Source organism: Mustela erminea, chromosome 1 (genome assembly GCF_009829155.1).
Source record: "Mustela erminea isolate mMusErm1 chromosome 1, mMusErm1.Pri, whole genome shotgun sequence".
NCBI classification, from domain to species: Eukaryota; Metazoa; Chordata; class Mammalia; order Carnivora; family Mustelidae; genus Mustela; species Mustela erminea.
This window is the reverse complement of record NC_045614.1, coordinates 100,094,951-100,121,577: the sequence shown is the minus strand read 5'-3', so window position 1 is coordinate 100,121,577 and position 26,627 is coordinate 100,094,951. Positions and strand designations below refer to the sequence as shown.

Here is a 26,627-nt window from a genome sequence, read left to right as displayed (position 1 = left end):
TGAGTCCTTGCCATAGTAACAAGTTTGCTCTCACTTTCACATTTGTCCTTCCGGTGGTCGCCGGCAGCTAACATGCATTAGACTGAACTAAATAAAATTGCTGTTCCAGTGGGCTAAAGACACTTGAGTATTGCCAAAGCCGTGGTTCAACCTGAAGTAAACAGTTAAAGCACGTAGCATCGTGCCAGGCACAACTAAGTAACCTGGCCCATTCGCTCAGGTGGGGTGTGATTCGTGCGTTCCTTGTGAAGGTCGGGCTCAGAAAAGGTCAGGGAGCTTGCCCAAGGGCTCAGAGGCCCCAAACAGCAGAGCCAGAGAAGGGCTTGTCTCCCGCCTGGAGCACCCTCTCTTCTGTTGATGCCAGCTTGCTGCCTGCCGTCGGGCAGAGGAGGAGGTCTGCCCCTCTGCCCTGCCCCCTTGTGGAGCTCCTGGAAGCTGGGACCCCCTTCTAGAAGCCCCCTTCCTTGGGCTTGTATCTCAGGGAACCGGCCTGTTGCGGAAGACAGAAGGAGGGCTGGGTCTGGAGTTAGCCCAGGAGTGGAAGGGGTGAGCCGTTGCCCATATAAGGACACATTTTCCACTCCATGTCAAGGCCCCCCACCTCTCCATACTGCCATCTTCCTCCCCCATCCGTCTTTGGGGGCACAACCAGGCCAGCCATGGACTCCAGCCCTGGGGCCCCGATCTAGAAATGGACTCTGGTTTCATCACCAACTGATTAAAATAGAAAATACAAGCTGCTCTTAGACTTGTGTGACTATTATTTTTATCCCCTGGGCAGCCGTGCAATCATAAAGCTGGTTCTGATTAAGTGCACGGTCCCTCCAGCCTGCCCCTCGCTGCTGTTCTCACGGAGGGCTAGTGGCTTGTGGTGTTCGCACAGCCCCCGTGGGGCGGGAGGACTGCCAAGGGAAGAGGGGGCCAGGCCCAGCCCTGGTGGGGGGGTGCTCCAAGTCTGGGGGGTGTGCCTGGCTTGAAAGGGAAACTTGAGTCCCTTTCCTCATGGTCAGATGGAAAGATAGAGTGCACAGAATTTCTAAAAACAAAGCTTGGTGCACAGACAAGGTAGTGTACTCACACGTCAGTATCAGGCCAGCACTCAGAAGCTGAGGACAGACGCAGAGGCCGGAAATGGGCAACATGCGGGTGGGGGCTGGTCAGCCAGGGCATTTGGAAGGTGGGGAATTTTAAAGCAGACTGGGAGGGAGGTGAGGAAACGTGGTAAGCAGGAGGAATGAGTTAGTAGGTAAATGATCACTTTTCTCCTTTCCCGAGCACTACTGAATACGTTCTGTCCTTTAAGTCTCTTAACACTGTGCGGTAGAGAAAATAGGTGTTACTTCCTTTGTACAGATGTAGGAATAGAGACCCAAAGTGGCTGAAATGATTTGCTTGTGATCCCAAGATTGCTGGTGACAGGACCAAAACCAGAACCCTCCTCTCTGAGTCTGTGCTCTAAGGATGCTTGGAGGTGAAGGCCGACACAACCCCGTGAGGGGAGAAGGGAACTCAGTCTCTCATAGTCTCTCATCTCTTCTTTAGGGACCCAGGAGCACTAGGCCTCTCATCCGTTGCTGGCTTATGCCTCCAGTTATGCATCAGTTAAAACAACAACTACCCTGATCCTTCTTTATCTCCCTCCTGTGAGGTCCCAGAACTCACCAGAAGAAAGACTGGCAAAGGGAGTATTCAAACCGAGGAACATAGAACTCTGTGCACACTTGGCTCTCTCCTCCTCTTCCTTGAAAAAGGGGGAAACAAACACATTTTGGGGTGCAGTTCTCTGTAAATTGTCCTTGGTGCCTGTCAGGTCTTGATTAGAGGGCCCTAAACAAGGGAACCCTAGACCCACCCCATGCCCTGGAGTATGGCACGATCTGCAGACATCAGGGGAAGCTCTGGTCGGCATTCCTGTGTCTTAGACTAGTCCCCGAGACCCTCCCTGGGCCCCACCCCCACCTCTCGACATGCAGGCACATACACATACGTACGCATACATAGACACGTGTGCACACACATGGCCTGGAGAGAGAGACAAGTGCCCTATTAAAATCATCTGTGGAGCTTCTGGATCTTATTGACACCCAGGCCCCTAACTAGACCAATGAAACCCCGATCTGGGGAGTGAGATACCTGGGCACAGGTGCTGCTAATTGGCAGCCCACGGCTGAGGACCACAGAGGTTGACAAACGTGTACTGAGGATTTTTCTGTAGCTAGGAATGACGGTTAGGCCTGCGGAAAACACCCAGTGTGGGGAAGTGAAATCATCCCATCTCCTCCCGGTGGGACTTTCTGCCCCTCCACCCATTATGCATACGGACCCAGGCATATGGGCCACCTGCTGAGGAGACCGGACACAGGCAGTGTCAGCGGCGGAAGGCAGGACCCCTGACTCACCGTCTGGGGTTGCTCTTGCTCTAACAGAGGTGGCTGGAGGATAACAGTGAGGCACGGAGGGAGGGAAGGGGGCCGGGTTAGCAAGTGCTCTTGAAAGGACTTCTTGCGGCTGTGTCCCCTCAGGACCATTCCCTGTCATACACCGGCTGCTAGGAAGCTCTTCTTTTTTTTTTTTTTTTTTTAAAGATTTTATTTATTTATTTGACAGAGAGAGATGACAAGCAGGCAGAGAGGCAGGCAGAGAGAGAGGAGGAAGCAGGCTCCCTGCTGAGCAGAGAGCCGGACGTGGGGCTCGATCCCAGGACCCCGAGATCATGACCTGAGCCGAAGGCAGCAGCTTTAACCCACTGAGCCACGCAGGCGCCCCTAGGAAGCTCTTCTTAAGGCCTACGCTTCACCATTCCTGTAGTGACATGTGTACAGCTTTTGGCTGAACTTCTGTGGAGATAGTCTCCCCAGCCCTGGAGGCCCATGTGCCTCGGAACTGCCGGCGTGCTTGGACGGTGCCTGCACCAGGCCTCTGTCCCTGGATTACCCAGCTGTCGCCGGGAGTGGGCAGGTTTTTGGTTAGGAAGGAAGCTTGACTCTTCGTCGGGGGATTTACTTGGGCAGAAAAGAGACACAAATACCATCTAGAAGGAGTAATGCATCCAGATGGGAGTATCAGGAGTCCATGTGCTGGGAAAGGGTTCGTCCCCAGGCCCTAGTTCCGTGCAACCTGTGTCCACCCCGCAAACCCCTAGGAGCCAGCCTGGGAGAGAGCACGTGTCAGCAGCTAGGACTGCACCATCTAGGATGCAGGACAGCAAGATGGCCCTTCCTCCCCAGCCAAGCCACAGGAATGCGGCCCAAGCATGGTTGGAAAGTCCCACCTCCTCCTTCCTCCCTCTGAGCTTCCTCTGTCAGGAGCAGGAAAGGGAATGGCAGGAAGGGGCTCTGAGGGGGAGGCTCGCTCCCAGCCATCCCTGAAGAGTGTTCCCTTTGGGGGAAATGCTCCTGGGGAAAATACTGGAACATAGTGATAGCTCTTTAACCAGCTGCTTCTTATCCAAGTTCCTGGGTGGTTTCCCCAAAACTTCCTGAAGCCCAGTCTCCTCGGGCCCGGTAAGGCCTTTTATGCCCAGCCCCGTGCCATGTTTTTCTGCTGCCCTGACAAGGGAGAGTTTCCCCTGGCCTTTTCCCCACTTGGACGGAGAAGGTGAAGGAGAAGCTTAAAGAATCGTGCACCCATGCGTATCCCATTTCAGGTCTACCCTGACAGCTCCACAGGGTTTCGTGGGGTCTACTTGGACGAGGAGTATAGAAGCTCCCATAATGGGTCCAAGGCTCCACACGGGCCGGGGAGGCGTGCGGGCTGCCTGCTCCCAGGCCTCCGTGTGGTCTGGGGGTCTGTCAGTGGCCACATGTAGAAGGTAGTCTGAGGAATCAGAAGGTGCAGGTGCCTCTCAGGCTGTGAGCCAAGGGCATGGGTCCCGTCCCCTCCTCCTCCTGTGTGAGGGACCTCTCTGTGTAGAGCAGGCTTTGGGAAATGCAGAGCAGTGAGCCCGAGTGAGTGAAGGCCCAGTGAAGGGAACAGAGGGGAGAGAGGTAAGCAGAGGGCACCGACTCTGCTCCAGCCCTGCCAGGACGTGACTCCTGGCAGCACGTGCCTGCCACAGAAGGGAACGTGTGAACTAGCTCCCAGGAGAGCCTCTCCATCCGTCTTGCCTGGGCGACTGTGCTCTCCACCTGATTTATAAGGCGCAGTGGAGTGGACGCTCCTTCTTTGGTGCTCCTGTGGAGGAAGGTGCCCCATGGCAGGCGCCGTCTGCCTGGCGGGCACTGAGGGCCCCCAGAGTGGAATGGGGAGCGGGATGCAGTGGGGGGGGGCTCTAATTTTGGTCAGGGTGGGATTTTTTTTACTGAGATGCCTTCTTGGCTCATTTCCTTGGGCAACAGCCAACTGATGTTTGTGGTTACCTGTTCTGTTCCAGATGCTCCCACCAAGGAGAATGTCAAGGCCCCGGAGATGAAAGCCCGAAGGCCCAAGAGCTCTCTTCCCCCTGTGCTAGGAACAGAGAGTAAGTATTTGTTCAGCTCCTCAGTGGCCCAGCACTGCGGGCCAGCGTCAGAGCCCCAGCCTCCTTGCCTGCACCCCGGCGAGCCCCGTTAAGTCCCGGTGCCCAGGCCAGGGGCCACTTGGCACGGCCCACCTCTCCCAGCCTCCGCACGTCCACAACCACTCGCCACCTCCCTCAGGCCTTCATTACTTCTCACCAAGACTCCTTCTCCCAGTTCCTCCCAGGTGAGTTTTTCCTGCCGGGTAGACCTTTCCAAGCTATAGCTCTGACCTTACCACCCGTGGCCGCCGTCCCTACAAGTGAGCCTCACCGCTCATCACCACCCAGTCATACCTGCCGCCTCCCCCATACACTCTGTGTTTTAAAAAAAAAAAAAAAAGAAGAAGAAGAAGAAGAAGGCAGTCTCTTAATTACCCATACTAATAGGGCAAAGTGATTAAGCTTGATTAATTCAAAGGCTGAGTCTCATTTTCCGTGACAAGGCTGAGTTCTGTGACTTTGTTTTATTCTCTTCCTTTCTGAGCTACATATTTACGTTACGAATGATGAGCTTGGGTTCCCCATACATATACCAGCCAGCTGTCGGGGTGGGGGGCGGGAGCTCAGCCTTCTGCACATGGGGTAGCTGAACTGGAACTGTAATGTCCAATGGATTTTTAACCAAAATGAGGAGCTCAGGTGATCAGGAGTGGACATTTAATGAGTTTCTGGAAATGCACGCCTAATTGTAAGAAAAACCTCGTAAGAATAGGTTGGTGATTCTCTTTTCCAAGAGGATGACTGGGGCCCGTGCTCTAGGAGTTATGAGAAAATGGGATCTTAGAAGAGAATGGGGTGCTTGTGACATAGGGGCCTGAGTCCTTCCCCCTCCTGGGGGCAGAAGCAGGAACTCGGGAAGCTTGAGCCGCGTCACCAGCGGCCTCCTGTCCTCAGCTCCAGGACACCCTTTCCAGGCTGATCCTGGGGGAAGTGAGGTGTGTGTTAAGGGGAGAGTCATGCAGGAGAATACAGGCTGGAGATGGGGAGCAGCTGGGCCCCGAGAGCTGGGCCTTAGTGCTGGAGGAGGGAAGTCTGTGGGGAAGGCTGATCAAGTTGTCATCATCCAGTTCTGGGATGGGGGCTCAACCCCGGCTATATATTAGATTCACCTGGGGAGCTTTTGAAACCTCTGCTGCTGGGGTACCCCGGCTCAGTTAAATCAGGATCTCTGGGGGTAGGATCCAGGCTTCAGTATTTGTTCAAGCTCCTGGGCCATTCTGGCATGTGGTCAGTCAGGCAGGAAGCACGGCGTGCCTGCACTGTGGGGATTGTGAAGCAGAGGGCTTCTCCTTTCCTGCCTCTGTTAAGTGGGGCCCGTTATGCCCAGGTCCTCAGACCATCTCTGATACCGGCCCCCAGACTCCAGTCTTCAGGGAGGGAGCGAGATGCTGGAAGCCGAGCTAGAAGCCAAGGTTCTTACCCTCTGTCTTGAGGGAGTGGGGAGTGGGGTTCAGTCAGTGGTACTGCTTAGAGGGAGGGGCAGGGCTGGCGGAAACTGCTTATCCTCCTTTCCATAGCAAATACACACGTTCATGACTGAACAAACTCCAGCAGACACTGCTTGTGTGTAGAAGGGGAATTTAACTCTAGCCTTGGTGTCACAGTTACAGACAGGACAGATATCTAACCCCACAAAGGACTGGAAAAGTGTGTCTGTATGCACAGTAATGACCACTTTGAATGGTCCATCCTCAACAGCCTCTCATCACCCCCACCCATCACCCCCTTGGCATTGAAAGCTTTAGCAGAGTAGTTCTGGTTGCCTCCACCCGCTTACACACTTGTGCTCAGAAACCTGTCGAGTTCTCCGGCTGCTTCTAGAACACCATGGAGCTTCCTTCCCGAAGGCTCCTGAGAAGGCAGCTGCTCGGAGATAGGAAATGGAGATGGTGTCTTTTAGATCTTCACCTGCAATTATATTCTCACTTTTTGGGATAATTTATAGTATTTATTAATTACATATGTTAAATATGCATGCATTCTTCCTTAAACATGCTAAAAAATATAGAAATGTTCCAGGGACAACATGAAAGCCCTCTTTTGTCTACCTCTAGTTCTACTCACCTCCTCAATTATATTCATAATTGGTTTTTTTCTGAGCATTTACATATAAGATGTAAATACATCATGCATTCTGGACACCTCTGCAGCTTGCCTTTTTCTCTTAGCATAGCCGTCCCTCATTCCAGATGTCTTTGATCCCATGAAAAAGCCCAGATTCTTCTGTCCCCGAGAGCTCTGGCTGTATATGTGTGTTCATTTTTTTCAAGCACTGGGAAGTACCTAATCTAACTAGGAAATCCATCTCTGCTGCCAGTAACCAAGGGAAGGCCAAGTGTTTTTCTTGTCAAACAGATCATAGCCAGATCCCTCCCCACATGACCGCCCTGCCCTCAGCTGTGTTGTTCAGTCCTGAGTGCGAGCTGTCAGGTATGAAGGTAGACGACCCATGTCCACGCAGTGGCCTGGGAGCCGCTAGGAGTCCTGCTGAGGATCGTGAGGGGAAAACCAAGTCCATTGGCCAACCCAGGAGGCGGGGTGGGAGGAAATGGACAGAAGTACAACTAACGTGCCAGACACCAAGTCCCAAGTCCAGGAGCACGGAGTGGCAGTTTGCGGTGATTTGGGACGCGGGGAACTCTGGGCCAGGTTAGGAAGGAGAGAGGAATGTGGTGTGGTTGAAGTGCAGTGGTAACATTGTTGGAACTCTGGAGGGAGGAACTGCACAGATGCCAGAAAGAATGTTATGGGCACCCACCCCCAAGCCCCCACCGACTCATGTGCTCACATAGCACCTGCTCAGCACCCCACCCCTACCTAACATGTGACAGGTGTCAGGTGAGGTGCCTAGGCTCTGTCACTTCAGGCAGGGCTCACTCAGCTGAGCTACGAGTAGTTGCTCCCATTTTACAGAGGAGCAAAACTGAGCCCTAAAGCACTAAATGGTTCCACCTGGGGTCTGATAGCTGATAAGATCTGGAACATTGAGGCCAACCCTGATCCATGTTCCTGCTGCAGAGCCTTGTGCTTGCCGGTCTCAGGGGCATACTTTGTGCTGTCCACACACACCTGGGCTGTGTTCCCCCCAGCCCACGAGGGCAGGGGTCTGCTGCCATGGGAGCTGAGGGGATGAGGAGGGGGACCCCTGCCATGCTCGCTGGGATCCCAGACCTGTCAGGGTGTTTGCCCCAAGCCTCCCCTTGGGAGAATTTTTTTTTTTTTTTTTAAAGATTTTATTTATTTATTTGACAGAGAGAAATTACAAGTACACTGAGAGGCAGGCGGAGAGAGAGAGAGAAGGAAGCAGGCTCCCTGCTGAGCAGAGAGCCCGATGCGGGACTCGATCCCAGGACCCTGAGATCATGACCTGAGCCGAAGGCAGCGGCTTAACCCACTGAGCCACCCAGGCGCCCCTGGAGAATTTTTTTTTATGACTTTATTTTGGTAGAATTTCAGATTTATTGAAAAGTTGTAAGAATAGTACAAGGAAATCTTGTATACCTGTTACTTAGATCCACCAATTATTTACGTTTTGTTCTGTTGTCCCTATGTATGTATTCATATGAATTTATTCACCATTCATCAGGTTTTCATGCAGATATAGATATGCTATGTTTATATTCACATATTCAACATGTGTCATATAGATTAGATGTACATACACCATGTATGGATAAAGTAGAGGCATCATGCCCTTGATCTTCACACATGTCATCGTTTATCTCCTAAGAGCATAAGCACAATGCAGTTATTAAAATCAGGACTTTTAACATTAAACCCATACTACTATTTAATGCATGGTCTGTATTCAGTTTTTGTCAGTTGTCATGATTTCCTTTTAATGCTACTTTTCACCCCTCGATGGGAGCTTACTGTCACACTTCTGGAACACTCCCATCCACTCTTCCAGTCCAGAGTGATTGCCTCCTACCTTTGGAGAAAGAACAAGAAGTGCATGGGCCGAGGGGAGATGCATCCAAGACTGCTTGAGTTGAGTAGGCACAGGGAGATGGAAGCATCCTTATTGGACCTCCAGGCGCCCCTTTACTATGCCCGGTTCTGCAGCAGTGCTCAGACACAAGACATAGCCAGAGAAGCCACTAGGCTAGAAAGCAAGGGACAAATGTCTTGGTTCTGCCTCTGATTGAACATGTGGCCTTGTCAAAGCCACTTGTCTCTGGGTCTGTCAGATGGGGACTGTCTCCAACTGAGCCCAGGCTTTTCCAGCTCTGACATCAGTCCATTCAATGAAATGCCTTTGTTGTTGTTTTTGTCAAGTGACACAGTTCAGATGAGGTCCGCTGACCCTCCTTCAAATCATCTCCTGTGGGATGTGTTGAAGCTTCAGTGATTATGGCTGGTGTTACACGGTAGCAGAAACTTCCCGATGGGGAGGAGGCTTGAAGCAGAAGGTCCAGGCCTCAGGTAGCCCAGCTGCATAGTGTTTTGTGTGAGGGAGGCATTGATGGGACTTCGGAGCTGGTTCTGGAGAATACGGACACGGCAGTGCCTGCTGGTAATGGACTCAGGGATTCCTCCTATCAGTTTGTAGAGCTGATGGTCTCTTAGAAAAGAGATAAATGAGCATAGGATACTTTGATAACTTAAGGACAGGAACTAGGGCTTCTTCATTTCTGAAATGTCCATGCCTAGCCTGTGGTAGAGAGATAATAAACATTTGATTTTTTAGATAGATTCATGAGTTCCCAGGCTTTAAGGGTCCCTGCCTCTCTTGTACTTCTGGGATCTGGGGATGATGCAAACCAGACACCCCTTCGTATTCCCTGCCTGGCACTGGCCTGACATTCGTCATTTTGGCTTCAATACAGTGATGGACCATCCCAGATTATGCTTTTAGATAGTTTTGCCTTGGCTTCCCGTGTGTGTGTCTCTCTGAAACCAAAAGTCAGGTCAACTTGGGGTGCCTGGGTGGCTCAGGTGTTAAGCATCTGCCTTCGGCTCGGGTCATGATTCCAGGGTCCTGGGATCGAGCCCCACATTGGGCTCCCTGCTTGGCGGGAAGCCTGCTTTCTTCCTCTCCCACTCCCCCTGCTTGTGTTCCCTCTCTCGCTCTGTCTCTCTCTGTCAAATAAATAAATAAAATCTTTAAAAAAAAAAAAAGTCAAGTCAACTTGAAAGCATCTTTGGATGTCCAGACTAGTGCCCCATTTTCCTGAAAGATTCCCCCAGTATCCCAGCTTTCTTTTAAATATTGTCCCAAAGTCATGGGGAATGTTAAGCCACAATAGGATTCAAAGAGCTAGAAGGAAGTGCTGGACAGGTTGAGATCTGGCATCCAGATTTGCTTGATACTGGGTCTCCTGGAAGAAAATTTGGGGTATTTCCACAGCCTTTGAAAGCTGGCACCAACTCCTAGTGTCTCTCTACCAAAGTATTGCTCAGTGAGGAGGGATAGTGCCTAATATCACCCCCCCCCACCTTGCCATGCATGGACCCTGTGACACCATGGACCCTCGCCCTACTCTGGGCCGCTGCCTCCAGCTCCTTCCCCAGTCTTCCCCTGTCTCCCGTGATCCCATGAAGTGGGAGGACTTTGGTGCTGCTGTCCTGGCCATGCTGGGTGCCGCTTGCACAACCATCCTGGCGTTCTGTGTCCTGGGGGGTGAGTGTTTGCTATAACAAGAAGAGCAGTGTTCCTCTGGAATTTCTTGTGTGACAGCCTTTGCTACAAGGGGATGTGTTTAGGAAATTTGCCCAGATTCTGGGGAATTAATTCTGGGGAAGTGACCCACAATCCTCCATAGGTCTGTCTATAAGAACGTCCTGGAAGAGGCCCCATGTGTGCCATTGGTGAGGAAGTTGGGGGATGTCCCAGAGCCTGCATCTGCCCGAGTGCAGGGCAGTGGGATTTGGCTCTCCCTCCTTGGGTCCCCACAGCCGCCCTCCTTCCCTGACACAGCCCTGAGCCTAAGTGTTCCCTCTGTCCTTCACCCAGCCTGCGTCACCTTCAGGAGCCTGTGGTTGAAAAGTTAATGCTGATTTTGGGAACTGCAAAGGGTTTGATGTCTATTTTTAGTTAGCTACCTAAAAAGGGAAATGTCCCTAGAGAAGCAGACACCCAGGGACCTCCATGTACCCGAGGCTGTTGCTGCTACCTCCCTCACTCTCCTTTGCTTCCATTGTCTCAGATCCTTTGACACAGAGAGACCCACACTTCAGGCCCTGTAAATATCTCCTAAGTTTTCCTCAGGGCTTCTGCCCCGCTGATTCATGGGAGAGGCCCTCCTGTACCTTCAAACAGAGCAGTCCGGAAACTTCTGTGGACGCCGACCTCCTCCCCTATGCCGGTGTGAAAGGAAGGCTCAGCAGGGCAGGAGTCGGTCAGGACTTGGGCAGGCTGGGGCAGAAGCAGTCTGTGGGTTCCTCAGTCGGGAGTCCGGCCTCCCCAGCACTGCCCCTGGTTTCCCAGCAGGCTTCCAAGCTCGGGCTTTGATTCACGATGCTTTCACTGGGCTGCTTCTCGTCTTCCAGTCTCAGTCTCCTCTTTAGAGTGGAAGGCTCTGCACCCAACAGCTTTGATTTAGTTGGTGACAGAGCAAGGAGGCAGCTCCTTCTCATGGAAAGTTGCACAGGGACTCCAGCTCCACGGCTTTCTCTCCCAGGATCAGAGTTGCAGGGCTGGGGTGGAGCGTTCTTGGGAACTCCCAGGTTAACAGAGATCTCAGGAGCTGTGCTCATTCCTTTAATGACTTTCTAAGCATGTACCAGGTACCGTGCTAGGCACTGGGTGTACGAATAATGAACAAAATGGGCCCTGTTCCTGTCCCTGGGAAGCTTGCTGTGGGGTCTGCATGTTGCAGTCGTGATGCCTCTGATGAGTGCTGACACATGACCGCCTCAAAGGGGTGTGAAGCCCAGCATGGACCTAGTGATGCATGAGCTGAGGGCTTCCGGAAGAAGGTACCAGAGTCGGCAGTCAAGAGCTGAAGCCAGAAGGCTGGTGCTACAGAAATGGAAAGGCATTGGGTGTGGGGGATAGAACAGCCCCCTCCAAAGGGTGAGGCAGGGCCCCACAGCATCAGCATGCCCCAGACAGCCAAGAGCTGTCTAGGGGCAGCCAAGAGATTGTTTAGCCAATCTCCCAGGTGCTCACAATGCACATGTGATTTGGAAAACCACCAACATTGAGAATCGAGGGCCAGGATGACTGAGATCCCCAAGAGGGAAGAGTAAGAAAAAAGATGGGATGAGAGCTGGGGATGGATCTCGAAGACCCTTGTGAGATGAGCTGGACTCGATCCTCAGTGGCAGGGGCTGGCATTGGAGAGGTTTAACAGTGAACTGATGGCCTCAGAATGATGGCTGTATTAGGGCGGGGACAGTGCCCCAGAGGCCGAAGAGGTGGTACTGTCGGGACTAGAATAGTGACAGTGGGGATGTGGAAAGTGGCAGACCAAGGAGGTATTTAGGGGAAGGAATGGAGAGATGTTAGTGACAGCAGATGGTATGGAGGGGCCCTCGGGAGGGGCAAGCAGCAGGTTTGGGGAAAAGATCCTGGATTCGCTTTTGGATGTTGGGTTTGCGCTATGTGTCGGGGGAGGGGAGAGTCAGGTAGTGGGATGTATAGGTGAGCTGAGGAGAGAGGCCTGGGCTCCCGGTAAAATGAAGCCAGCAGAGAGGGGGATAGAAAGAGGCATTCTGAGAGCAGCAGTGAATAAAGTACCCCAAGGGCATCAGAGTTCGGGGAGCAGAGCTAGGCCAGGAGCAGTGGCTCCCTTGGGCTGACTCTCTGGAAGAGGGGACTGAGCTCCTTCCTCCTCAGAAGGATGGACTGGGGGCAGGCAGCTGGAGGATGTTAGCTGCTAGCCTGACCATGCAGCCAATAGCTGCCACAGGATTTGCAAAGATCATTGGATTTTATTTTCCTTCTAGGATATCCGTCTCTGACAATGGCTAGTGCAAAAGTGTAAGGTGTTGAAGAAGGGAATGAGACACGGGGCTGACATTAATAGTAAGATAATAAGATGGGTGACCGCAGAGGAGAGGAAGCTAGTTAGTAACCCAAGGGGAGCTGCGAGTGTAAGCATCTGGACCAGCAAGAGTGTTACCTCCACTGAGGACCCTGGGAGAAGGAGCTCCAGGAGCAGTGTGAGCAATTCCGTGTCGTTGCAGAGCTCAGCTGACGCAGTGTGGCATTTGAATAGGTGAAGGAATCAACGAGAAGTCCTCTGGGGGTCCATCTGGAGAAGAGGGGTATTGGGGTGGGGGGCTGGTATTCAAGCGTGCACTCTGTCCTGTAACTTCTTTACCACGTAGCTTAATGCTTTACAATGAATTTTCCTTCTCCCCTTCATATCTTGGGAGTGGGGGAACCAAAGCCCTGAAAGGTTGAGGGACATGCTTTACGTCCCACAGCTCAGGGAACGACAGGGCAGTATTTAAACCCAAGCCCAGCTCCAGAGCCTCTGTGCACTGCCTTGCTGCAAGGGGACAGAGAAGGGTCTCAAGGGCCTGGATTTGGGGATGGAGCAGAGAGTGAGCTGGAATGGAAGCAACAGGGAGAATGTAGCCACACACTGGGCAGCAGGGGGCTCGGGTCCTGCTTCTACCTTGGCCACGTCTGGTTTTTATGAGCCTGGTGAATCACCTGGGAATCTCCCTCTTTTCCCATGACCTGGAAACCGTGTGAGGTGCCCTGCTGGTGTTTGGCTGGGGAAAGAACCCAATGGGAGAAAGGACAGTGAGATCCTGGGTTAAGGCTACAAGCGCTGAGCCCCGCTCTCTGTGAGAAACCAGGTTTTCGAATCGGGGATTCTGCTTTCCGACCCAGGAAGTGTGTCCTTCTGAGCCCTGTGCCCAATTAATGGATTTCAGCAGATGCTTGTATAAAATACGTATGGCAGAGGATATAGAACTTCATTAACATTTAAAACTGTCTTTACTAATAGGAACCAAACCAGCTTCAAGTGCTAACTAATGCAAACAGCAGAAGATGCAAATGCGTAGAACAAACCGAAAATTTTGGCCTTCGATCTACTTACTGGTGACACAGGAAGGTGGAGACCAGTTCGGGCTCTACTTCTAGCCACGTAGATTTACCAGGGCTGCCAAGAATAGTGTGGAGCGGGACTTCGGGGTCTCGTGATCTCATGGTGTGCTGCCACCATCATCGTCCTTGTTCGCTCTTGGCTGCCATGCCGGGGCCGGTGGCACTCCCTCGCAGCTTCCAGAGCCTGTCCACAGCTGTTTTCGTCCCTATGGCTGCCACATCAAAGTTCCACACACCGGAGGGTTGCACAACCCAAGTGTATTGTCTGTTGGTTCTGGGGGCTGAAGTCCAAGTGCAGGGTGTTGGCAGATCTGGTTTCTTCTGAGGCCTCTCTGCTTGCCTTGCAGATGGGCTCTTTCTCACTGTGTCCTCACGTGGCCTTTTCTCTGTGCGTGTACCCCTGGCGTCTCTGTGTGTCCAAATTTTTTCTTAAAGGACACCAGTCTGTTTGGACTAGGACTCCCGCCCCTTGGCTTCACCATAACTGAGTTACCTCTTTAAACCCTGTATCTCCAAATAGGGTCATATTCTGAGGTACTGGGAGGCTCGAGTTTCAACATATAAATTTTGGGGGGATGCAGCTCAGCCCATAACAGCCGCTCCACACAGCTCCTCTGAACAGATGGCATTTGCTCTCCACAGGAGGTCAGATTCTGGCTGTGGTAGCAGCCCTTCGTCTTCCCTGGAGGGCCTCTCCCTTCCCAGCAGCCCTAGGTGAAGGGAAGGGCTGCTTGGCTCAGCCTGTCGTGGCTATTCCAGAGCCCATCTAGTACCCACTTCCAAGGGGTTTCTCATGCTGTTCCATCTTGGGGTTCTCCCTCCCCCGCCGAGCCCCAGCCTTCTGCTTTCAAACCTGTGCTCCTCTCTCACCTGGAAAGAAACCTTGCTTGACATCTCCCCTTTCATCACCCTGTTTCTCCTTGTCCCTTCAACTCTAGAACTCGTGCCAGGTTAGTTGACTCCCTGCCTGTTTCCTTGAGAATCTCCCCTGGAGTGATTTCTGACCCTACCGTCTCATGCCGCCTGCCCTCTCACACCTTACCTGTCACTCAGGGCTGGTCACACCTGAAGCCCACTTCCCAGGGACTGTTCTCCACCACCCTGGCTTGCAGGGACAGTCCTCCTTCCATCTGTTGAGGTCCACAGCCCTCTCCTTCATCCCAGCTCCTCACCATGGGCATCACGTAGGATCAGACCCTGGTCCCTTTCCATCTCTCACTGCATTTTTTCCCCCAAAGAACTGACCCATCCTCGCAGTTTCCATTATGACTGCATGTTTGATTCTGGAGTCTTTCACTTCCAGTCTCCACCACCCTCCCTCTAGAATTCTGATCCTGGGCTTCTAGCCTACAAGTGCATTAAATTCTATCATCTACCACATTCACTTGGACCAAATCAAATGCCTCAGCTTTCACTCCCAAAGTCTGTATTCTGTCACCACCATTTTCCCCATTTATCCAAGCCAGAAATCTCTAAGGAATCTTTGTACCTCCCTCCTGCTCAGCCCCTAAATGGTCTTAACTTCTCTTCTGCCTCATCTGCATTTTCTTTTCTGCTGCCTTTACCAAGCCTGGACCTTCATCACTTCCTCCCCAAAGGATGGCAGTAGCCTCTGAATTGGATAGCCTTGTCCCCCAGGAGATAGGGAGACTGCCAAGGGGTCCTCCAGCCCAGCTAGACTGCAATTTCCGTGAGGATGTCCCCATTCACTCACAACAAATATCTAGCCCTCAACCCTGGGATTCTAGATCAGCCCTGTGAGGACAGCAATGTTCCGTGTCTGTGCAGCATGGTGGCCACGAGCCATGTGTGGCTATCTTCGAGCACTTGAAACCAGACTACTGTGACCAAGGAACTGAATTCTTTATTTTCTTTAATTTGAATTGTCCCACCGCCTTCACACCAGAGTTCTCTAACCCTAGCCCCGCACTCTGGACAGCTTCCACTGGACATCACCCTGATCCTCAACTTGAACCACTCTCTGCTCCTGAACCATGGGGCCCTTCTCCTGTCTCCAGTTCAGATATTTCATAGCCTTCAGGTCTGTCCTGTGTGCACACAGCCCACAGTGCACGCTCTTTGTCCTTCATTTGAACAACTGCGTTGTGTTAGCTAGATAAAAGTTTTGGTGTGTGTGTTTTTTTTTTAAAGTAGGTTCTACGCCCAGTGTAGGGCTTGAACTCGCCACCCTGAGATCAAGACTCTCATGCTGTACGGTCTGAGCCAGTTAGGTGCCCCCTGAATAAAACATTTTGAAAAAAAACTTTCTATCAACTTTTATTTTGAAATAACCTCAGACTCAAAGTTGCAAAAACAGTACAAATAATACTTATATCCCTTCGCTCTGATTCCTTAAATGTCAGCATTTTACCGTCTTTGCTTTATCATGTGTTTTTCCCTTTCTCCTTCCTTCTACCTCTCCACACACGTATGCACATACGTACACATTCATACATATAATTTTTATGAGAAATTGAAAGTAAGTTGTACACATGATTACCTCAACACCCAAATTTTTTTTTTAATTTTTAAAAAATATTTTATTTATTTATGTATTTGATAGAGATCACAAGTGGGCAGGGAGGCAGGCGGGGGGAGATAGGCTCCCCACTGAGCAGAGAGCCCGATGCAGGGCTCGATCCCAGGACCGCGGGACCATGACCTGAGCTGAAGGCAGAGGCTTTAACCCACTGAGCCACCCGGGTGCCCCCAACACCCAAACATTTGAGGGTATATTTCCTAAAAACAAAGAGAGTTTCTTATAAAAACAAATTTGATGATCAAAACATGAAATTAACACTGATACAATACTGTCATCTAATTTATTGACCTTATGCAAATTTTGCCAGTTGTCCCATCAATATCCTTTATGACAAAAGGAAAAAAAAAAAAAAGCCGCCTTTCCTCTGGGCCGCACACCTTGACATTTAAGCCCTTGAGGACAAGCTCTGATTTCTCACATTTGTGTGGTTTTCCTCTCAGCTCCCAGGTTAGGAGTTTGTGCTGACAGGCATTTGCCTGGTAAGTTTCTGTGAGATCGATAGATGGGTGGATAACAGTGACAAGCCAGGGTGCGTTTGGTGGAAGCAGGCCTCACCCTGGACTTCAGCATATATCTATTTGTGGTCAGCTCTGTGATCTCAGAGATCGCCTCCTTACCCAGTCCTTGTGTGGCTCTCAGGTGGGTAGCCCCACTACTCTGTTTTCCACATGCACAGCTAATAATCTACAAAGTCAGCTGACCGGCCTGTGGGCACACAGCAGTGTCCAGGCGAGGACACGGGACTGTTTTTCCGTAATCTGCAGGGGTGAGGCTTTGGGGGTGACTAATTGCTAATGTCACCACCACTCATTCCTTCAGTAAATACTTACCAAGTGCCTCCACTGTTCCAAGCACACTGAGTATACAGCAGTGAGCAAAAAAAGAAAGTCTCTGCCCCCGAAAGCCTTTTACTTCAGAGATAGGGGAAGGGCAGGTAGTAAATCTACAAGTAAATATATAGTTTGTTATATGGTGCTAAGTGCCACGGGGAGGGGGACTAATAAAGTGAGGTGAGGGAGAGGAGAAGTGCAGAGGGCAGGAGGTTGCTGTAGGACATGGAGTGCTTAGGGAAGATCTCATTGGTTAAGTAACTCCCATTTTTTTGTACTAAGGTCTAATTTACAGACAGTAACGTTTACCCTTTCTCAGGCACAGTTCTATGAATCTTGACAACTGCATATGGCCATATAATTATTGCCATAATCAAAGTATGGTTCCCCCACCCTAAGACATGTCTTTGTGCCCCTTAACGGTGGACCCCTCTCCCCACACCCTGCTAATTTATTCTCTGCCCCTATAGCTTTGCCTTATCTAGAATGAGACATATCAATTGAATTATATTGTTCATAGCCTTTTGAGTCTGGCCTTTCTTAGAGATAGACGAATCGTTGAGATTCATCTAAGTTCTGTATATCAGTAGTTTGTTCCTTTTTCTTGGTATTTCATTGTATAGCTATATCATAGGTCACCCGTTCTCCAGTTGTGGGATAATTGGGTAAATTCTAGCTTTTGGCAATCACAAATACAACCAACATAACCATTCACGTATAGATACTTGTGTGTGCATAGATTCTCATTCCACTTGGATAAATAGGTTTTGATTAAAGACCTTCAAGAAAGATGAAGATAAGCCATGAAGATTGCTGAGGCTATTTTTGGCATTTATCATACTGTTATTTAGCCAAATGAGTAGGTTTGTGCTGTGAAATTGGTCTGTTTGGGTCATTTTTCTTATTTGAGTTACTTGGAGAGAGTGGAAGCAATGGAGTAGGAAGGGAAGAAACCATTTGGTGGGTTCATTCACTTGTTCATTCATTCATTGATCCATTCAGCCAACACTAAAAAATGAAAGCCATTAGTCCACAGTCTGTGACCCTAAGGAAGCCTGAGACCCTTGGATCTACACCAAAGACTAATTTTAGATGGTTTATCTGACATAATTTCCTTTCTGAGTTTCCTGAGGTTTGGGTGAGAGAATAGTTAGCAAGTGTGGAGTCATCATTGTTGAAATGGACGACGGAGACTCCAGCGTCTTTGAGTTCTTATCCCAATGGTGACTCTGAAGGCCCCTCCAGAGGCCCCCCGAGACCTGATATTCATTCAGTCATGAGGTTGTCTCTACGGGAGTGCAAGATCTCCTGAAAAAACATATTTAAGTGGAGACATATTTAAATGAAGGCTCTGCCTGGGGCAGGGGCAGTGGGCAAGTCTCCTAGGATTCAAGAACTTTATGAAAAGCCAGGATTTACAGAAAATAACTTGTGAACATCTTTGTTTCAGGTGATGCAACTGTGAAAAAGAAACCTGCCCCCAAGACGCCTCCGAAGGCAGGTAATTGGTCATAAGCAACATTTGGGGGCAAGGGTCATCTGCCATGAGGTGTTTTTCCTTTGCCCAGCTAGACTGAGCACAGGCATAAGGTCCCAGGAGACCACTGCTGCCCCTCCCTGATTCGAACCCTGTATTATTCAGGCCAGATTTTCCCCAAGAGCCTCTGCACAGCCTGGTCCCCTACCCTCTGTCACTACTTGTCTTTTCTCTTTCCGCTGTAACGTCCCTAGTATAGGGACATCATATGGTATCATACAGTACTATGACTTTCCCATCCCTGCTGTGAAATTCTGCCTAACTCTACCCTCCACACTGCCATTTAAGGAGGTGATCTGCTGTGTGCTATCTTAGTGCTCTGGTCTGTATGCCTCTGTCATGTAGAGCCTTGTCTGTTTCCCAGTGAAAGGCATTTGAGAAGGTGGACCCTATTGAACCTGTCAGCCAGGGTAACCTGGCTTGAAGGTAAGGTGCTGCTTAATTAATAGAGCTAGCAGGGGGCTCCTGGGTGGCTCAGTCAGTGAAGCATCTGCCTTCACCTCAGGTGGTGATCTCAGGGTCCTGGGATCAAGTCCCACGTCTGGCTCCTTGTCCAGTGGGGAGCCTGCTTCTCCTATGCCCTCTGCCATTTCCCCCTGCTTGTGCTCTCTTTCTCACTCTCTGTCAAATAAAGACATAAAATCCTTTGAAAAAATTAAAGGAGCGAGCAGGTATATTAAGAATTTTAGGGTAAGATGCAAATTCCAGAGCAATTGACTATTGGAAAATTCTGCCATGTAGATTGTGTGGGCCATTTCTGAAGAATAAATACAAGAACAAACCTAGCAGGCCCATCAGTTGGACATTCTGGAGCAGAGGCCACTGTTCTCAGTGTTACTCTGAAGGCTCTAGAAGGCGAGAGAGGAACAGACCAGTGTGGACAGCAGCACTGAATGAGATCAGTCTCTCTGAGGCTCCCTCCTCATTGCTCACCTCGTCCCTTGTCCTCTCCCAGCCATGCCCCCTCAGATCATCCAGTTTCCCGAGGACCAGAAGGTGCGCGCAGGAGAGTCTGTGGAGCTGTTTGGGAAAGTGGCAGGCACCCAGCCCATCACCTGTACTTGGATGAAGTTCCGAAAGCAGGTTAGTGAGGGAGGGGAGTGGCCAAAGAATGACGTCCCCAGCCCCTGCGCCGAAAGGGACCAGAAATGCCATCATGTCAGCAGCAGCATTTTGATCAGCGGGGCCTTGGAAATGGGAGGGCCCCTCTCCCACCTGTCCCCACCCACCACATCTGAGTTCTTAATAACTTTTTCTTCTGAATCTGCTTTACAGACCCTTTGGGGACAGAGAACAGTATGAAGGAAAAAAAGGAAACCATGCATGTTTCCCCCCCGCAACCTGATTGTGATATTTTTAGTCTAGAACTCTACTCAGAGTCAGGAGAATCGAACCACTGACTGCAAGGACCTCTCAGACCCTGTGAACCTTCTGTGATTCTGGGTTAGCCCACTGAACCCTATCTGTGGTAACCACTTCAGCTTACTAATGTTGAAGGGATAAAAGGGAATCCAACTATTTGAATAAATAAATTGTACATTAACTAGAATCTTGGCTTACTGGCCCAGAAATATACCATTTCTCCTAAGGATCCTATGAAAGAAGGGTCTGAATTTCTGAACAACCAGCTTAAAAGGACATGGGGAGCCCTCCAGTTCCCCTGGGCCCATGTGGGTAGTGTGTGCCTCTTACTTACATGTGACCAACAAAGGTCCCAGGTGGTGGCTGACACTGAATCAGGAACTTTGCAGAGTATGTGAAGATTTCTTCTGAGTTCTCTGTTGCTCTATTCCAAACCATTCAAAGTGCCCTGAGGATCAGAGATGGGAGGCTAGTACCAGGGAGGCATGGAGGACTGGTCTCAAAAGATGAAGCTGAGAAGCCTGCCTTATCGTCCCAAAGGGTGCTTGCTCTGTGCTCTCTCTGGCCTGGTGGTGTCTTAAGGAAGATGGACTCTCTCCTTTTTCAGAGACGTTTGGCCAGGTCCCCACCGGGGACAAAGAATTTCTCTGGTGATGGATATGTTCTGTATCCATTATCCAATATGGTAGCCACCACTGTATGTAGTTACTGAGCATTTAAAATGTGACTAGTGCAACTGAGGAACAGACTTTGAAATTGTAATTAATTTAAAATCCTTATAACAGCTTTGTTATATACACCATAACATTCAGACACCATAAAATTTGACCTTTTCAAGTGTACCATTCAGTGGTTTTTCAACCATTTCAGTTGTGCAACCATAACAATGATCTAATGCTCGAACATTTCCATTATCTCAAAAAGAAACCCTGGACCCATTAGCAGCCATTCCTCCCTTTTCCCCAAGCCCTGGCAACCACTAACTTACTTTCTGTCTCTATGGATTTGCCTACTGGGGGCATTTCATATAAATGTATTCTTTCATGTCTGGCTTGTTACTTAGCATGACGTTTTCAGGGCCTATCCATGTTGTAGCATAAATCAGTACTTCATTCCTTTTTCTGGCCAAATAATATTCTATTATCTGGATAGGCCACAGTTTGTTTATCCATTCATTAGTTGATGGACCTTTGGGCTATTTCTACTTAATTAAAACTTAGGTAGCCACATGTGGCTGGTGACCCCAGTATTAGCATAGGAGAAGTCAGAACACACTGGGGTTAGGTGACTGCTCAGACAGCTCCTCCTGCCCTCCCTCCCAAACCCCTGAAGCTATGGGACCCTCCCTGGCTCTGGGTTGGGCAGCAAGGGCAGACACAGTCCATCCGTCGGGCCGTGCTCTGCACGCTTCCCCCTCACCCCAGAGCTGGAACCCCTCAGGGAGGCTTGGCTTTGGACGCAGAAGAGGAGGGGCCAAAGGGGAAGCCCAGGGTCTAGACAAGATGGAGCCCCATACAGCCTGTCCACAGCCTTCCCTAAGGGTCGGGAGTGGAGGTCAGAGCCCTCTTCCCTTCCTGGCCCAAGTCTCTAGCACCTGTCCCACTCTCTGCTCCCAGATCCAGGAGAGCGAGCACATCAAGGTGGAGAACAGCGAGAATGGCAGCAGGCTCACCATCGTGGCCGCACGCCAGGAACACTGCGGCTGCTACACTCTGCTGGTGGAGAACAAGCTGGGCAGCAGGCAGGCCCAGGTCAACCTCACTGTCGTGGGTGAGTCTGGGGACGGGTTGGCCTGGGGGTCAGAGGACAGTAGGATGATGGGCCTCTGGGCTTCATGTCCCTGGGGCCCACTCCTTCGGTGCCCTGCCCACAGCCTCACATGCTCCTGTGCTCCCTCTCCCTGCCCCCTCTCTCTGGCTGGGCTTCGTGCTTCTGGAGAAGCCCAGACCTTACCGCACACCCACAGCATTTTCCTGTTCCTGTGAACCCCCTCCTGGCTTCTTTCTGTCTAGTCTTTGGGAAACCTGAGCTACACTTCCCCAGACCCGTTGCTCCGGCACCTTGCTCCCTGTCGCTGTGGTCCACCCCCTTCCCTCTCCCCGGCCACTCAGTCCCTTTGCCAGTCCTCAACTTCAGGCCGTGCTGCCTTCCACGTCCTCCTGTGCCTGCTTCTGAGGGCACTGCAGGAAGAGGATCACGAGCCACAGACTCATTGCTGCCCTTGCCCGTGTCAGCCGGCTGAGTGTCCTCCTTGCTTCTCTGGCTTCCCTGAGGAATTGGAGGCGGCAGGCATTTCACCACCTCGTGGCCCGCGCCTACAGGTGTCTGTATATCTGTGCCCCTTCCTTCGTCTTCACCTCCTCTGCTTCTCCCGGAAATGTTGCCAGGGCTTTCTCATCCCAGCCAAACATGCAGGCGCGTGTACACCTGCAGGATCCTGTCCCGCTGTGGCCACCCTGCCACGTCTCTGCCACCTGCACAGCCACGCCTCTCACCAGGGCCAGTCTCCACTTTGATCCTGCTTCTTCGCCCCCCTGAGGCCTCCCTCCTACCCCCGTGAGTCTGCTGGGACCACCCTTCCGAGATCACCCTTCCGAGATCACGGTGACCTCCCAGTCCTACCTCCACTTCTTTTTCACCTCCTGCCGTATGGAGTGGAGTCTCTCTCTAGACTGATTTTTAAGTTCACTTTTTCCTCTCTTACCCAGTCACTGTCTTTCATGCCCTGGGGGACTGTCTCCTGAAATGTCCAAATACCTTGCTAACTGGTCCCACACTGTGGGTTGTGCTCAGGCCCTTGAGCCCTGACATGGCGGGCACTTGGAACAGCCAAGGAGCAGCAGATGAAGAACTGGGCAGGTGGACAGCAGGCCGTGTGCCTGCGCACCTGTGGCCATCAGAGGCTGTGTGCGTAAAGGCCTTTGGCCTCGCGGTGGCTGATCTGATCCCCTTTTTCTGCTGCTGTAGATCAGGAGTTTTAACTCTGGGAAGGCCAGTGTGCTAAGGGGTCAGGAAATAGGTTTCTCATCTATAAAGACAGGAGACACATTTTTCTCACTCTTTCTCTCTTTGGTGACTCCGGATGTTCATTTCGATGATTGTCCCCCAGGAGGCAAGACTATTTGGAGGCTTGGGAAATTGGCCCTAGTGACCCAGATCTCCTACGCATTGAGATGTGTACCTGAAGTATTGACTTGGCTCCCCTCTCCCCACATCAGCAAGCACTGGTTTCCTGTTTTCCTTGGTGTTCTCTTATCTGCCCCAGCTTGGGGAACCTGGGGGATCACCTCCTTTGAACTGCTCTCCCGTGACCAGCGCCCCTGCCCCACTCTGACTGGCTCTGCGGTGCCACACGCGCCCCTCCCCCAGGCCCACCGCGGGGCTGTGCTTCTGGCCTTTTATGGTTTCGTTTCTCATTCTCCGCGGCCAGTGCTGACAGGGCCTTGGCGTGGCTGCCCGCCAGCTGGCGGGAGCAGCATGTTAAATGCCGTCCTGGGAGGGGAATGGAATGGAGGGGAACGGGCTTTCTGTCTGCCTCCCCCTCGGAGAGCTAAGAATAGAACGGCTCAATAAACGGAGAACTTGCATTGATGGACCCAGCAAAGCTGCATTCATTCAGAGCCCGTGGATTTAGCCTTAGTCCACAGTAAACCTGGCTTAGGGCCAGATTTCCCTGTGTGACTCTGGGGGCATCTGGGCATTATCTGATCAAGGCTTATTAAGTAGATGTCAGATAGAAATGGGACGATGAAACAGGAATTGTTTGGGCAACTCCAGACTTTTTTCGAGCACTCTGGAAGGCCGTCTGCAGGCCAGCTGACTGAGGCCGACTTAACTTCGACTGGTTAGCAGCAAACTTCTCTTCTTGTCTGTCCTTTAAAAATACCATTTTCTTTTCATCGAGGCTATGTATGACTCCTGTTTTTTTTTAATGGTAATAAAAAGTAGCCTTTCCCTGGGTTCCTTTGAATGAGTGATGTTTAACTATTTTGAAAGGCAGCACAGGAGTTGATGACGTTCTGAGAGCCTCTGCCACAATGGCTCTTCCAGCTCTGCCACGGGGCAAGGGAGGGAGGGGCCCCAGAGAGCCGCTGGCCCAGATGCATTCCTTCCAGTAACTTGTCCAGCTAGGGGAAAAACAGGTCACTTTGCATATCTTTAAAGGAGAAAAACCAAGTCCAGAGAATCTCCAAATACCCAGTAATCCCCAACTACTCTGAGCTTGGAACTCGCATGAATTTTAAGGGCAAGAGATTTCCCCTTGTGATGCTTGGCGTGGGTTTAAGCAAGATGCTTCTTGATCTTATTCTGCCCGATAGCTTGTAAAAAAGCAGGCCCTGGAACAAGGCTCTGGAAATGTCCTGGAGTCTCCTTTTCGCTCTGCCACCACTAGCTGGTTATTCTTAGCAAGCAAAGTGCCTTAGCTTTCAAGGGCCAGGATCGTCCAGGTAGGTGACCCTGGTGATAGGGTGGTCACTAGGAATGAAAGTCCCCCTTCCTAAATTTTTCATCTTCTCTTGTATGACAGGGGGCAACACATATCATATGTCTGTCTTTCTGACCCTTTCAGCCAAGAGACATCTGGAACAGGGTAGGGTACAAGTAGTACCTCTTTTGCAATACCCATTTCTCAACATTGGCTTCACCAACACAGAGGGGAGAAAAATCAGTCAGTGGAGTGTATGTGCCTTTGTCTTATAAACCTACACGACTCTAAACGTGTCCAACAAGACACTTCCCAGGCAGTTTTCTTTGGGGGAAGCAGTGAGTCTGTCTTTCATCCCTCTTTGGGCTTTTTTAACTCCCTTAGCTGGGTCTTGAGAGGACTTGAAGCACTTGCCTCTACAAGAGTTTAGAGCAATAAACATCTTAGCCAACACCAGAAATATTTCTAAAAAGACCAATACATCTTTCAGAACAAATAGTTTTTCTAAGAGAACACTTTAAACAACCAGCGAAAGTGGTTCCATCCCAGGAGGCCTCCAGAGTGACTGCCAATGGTGGGAGGTAGTTCTACCACGATCAGAAACACTCCACACAAGGGGGCTGTGCGGGGATGGGCGGTAGCCATAGGAAGTACAGAAAAGCCGTGGGGCCCGGGGAACCAGGGAGGATGAATACGGATATGTGTCTGTACGTGACACACACACACACACACACACACACACACACACACACACACACGATGGAATGTTTGTTTTCTCCCCTGTCTGCGCAAAGCCATTTATAAGAATTCTCTTCCGCTTTCCACCCTTGCTGAAGGGAGGGTGAGTAGGAGTCAAGGTCTTTACCTGGATGTTTACAAAACCCCTACCAGGTAGATACACATTAGCACCATTGTCCAAATAAAAAAGAGGAACTAGAAGTCTGGAACCTTGGAAGTCAAGGAATTTGCTCGAGGTCACATAGCTTATAAGAATGACATAGCATGAAAAGCATGGTTTTAATTGCTGGTTTGGGAAATCCTACACCTCAGACTGCCTTGGCGGGGGTAGGTTGAGGGGCAGATAGAGGTTACTGAATACTGGTATCTATAGCTAAATCAGCCACCTATGAAAACAAAATCTGAAAAACAGGAGAATTTTGTTCAGAGGAGTGGCAGACAGAATCCACAAAACTCCGAGGCCTGACCAAAGTCTAGGCTGGCATGATCTGCCTGGAAGTGGGTGGTGTCACTGGTCTAAGTGGGAAGGCAGCCTGCTCCTGTTTCCAGGCCTAGTCAGGGACGGTTGTGATTCACTACTGTGCTTTGCTTTTGAAAGTCCTTCTCATTTTATCTTGGTCCTAGGAGAATAAGAGGTGGGGTAGAAGTAATATTTTATATATTACAAAGCGAGAAATAAACTCCCCCCAAAATGAGAGTGATGACGGTACACGCCAGCCCCTTGTCCAGGAACTTCTCACAGCTGCCTTGTGATCCAATCAATGTTATTTTCCACATTGCTTACACCAGGAAACTGAGGCACAGAGAGGTTAACAAGTAGTGAGTGGAGACAGAGCCGTGTTCAGACCCAGATCTGTCCGACCTCAGAGCTCGCTGTGCTATTCCACCTCTCCGTGGGGCAGGCGTTTCCCAAGTCCCAGAGAAAGTGGAGACTGACCCTCGTTATGTCACAGGCCACTGGCCTAGGGCCTGACAGACACACATACACACACACATTAAATTCTCTCTCAAAACATATTTGTGATGGGAAGCAGTCCACGCCTTCTGGGCAGCTTCCTAGATCTGTTTACTCAGAGAAATATGTTTAGGACTGAGGCAAAGTACAGGAAATCGTGACTTGTAGGCTGGAAAACTAGCCAAAAAAAGAGGGGTTTTTTCAAGCAAATAGGTATTTGCGGGGCTTTGCGTGTTTGTAGACAGGTGTGACCATGTAGGTGAGGAGAGGAGAGCTAGGACCAGGGCTGTCGGCTCAGGTTCTCTGGGCTTTTCCTCCAAGATAACGCTAATCCAGAAACGTTCTTTCCCTACAATTCTGAAGACGTGGGTGATGTGCTTCTCTTTCCCAGACAAGCCAGACCCCCCAGCCGGCACGCCTTGCGCCTCTGACATCCGGAGCTCCTCGTTGACCCTGTCCTGGTATGGCTCCTCATACGACGGGGGCAGTGCCGTGCAGTCCTACAGCGTCGAGATCTGGGACTCCGTGGACAAAACGTGGAAGGAGCTAGCCACATGCCGCAGCACCTCTTTTAACGTCCAGGACCTCCTGCCTGACCGAGAGTATAAATTCCGTGTGCGTGCCATCAATGTGTATGGAACCAGTGAGCCGAGCCAGGAGTCTGAACTCACAGCAGTGGGAGAGAAACCAGAGGGTAGGCTGCCTTTATTTTATCGCTGGCTTGAAATA

At 50.7% G+C, this 26,627-nt stretch overlaps 1 protein-coding gene across 4 annotated transcripts in view; it reads left to right on the top strand.

Annotated features, from left to right (window-relative positions):
* MYLK (myosin light chain kinase) overlaps positions 1-26,627 on the top strand; it is a 179,420-nt gene that overhangs the window by 111,316 nt on the left and 41,477 nt on the right. For all 4 annotated transcript variants that reach the window (XM_032335320.1, XM_032335309.1, XM_032335301.1 and 1 more), the window contains 5 exons: positions 4,373-4,459; positions 18,331-18,381; positions 19,373-19,500; positions 21,396-21,549; positions 26,290-26,592. In XM_032335320.1, coding sequence (XP_032191211.1) covers positions 4,373-4,459; positions 18,331-18,381; positions 19,373-19,500; positions 21,396-21,549; positions 26,290-26,592 — 723 coding nt within the window. The remainder of the gene's footprint in view (positions 1-4,372; positions 4,460-18,330; positions 18,382-19,372; positions 19,501-21,395; positions 21,550-26,289; positions 26,593-26,627) is intronic.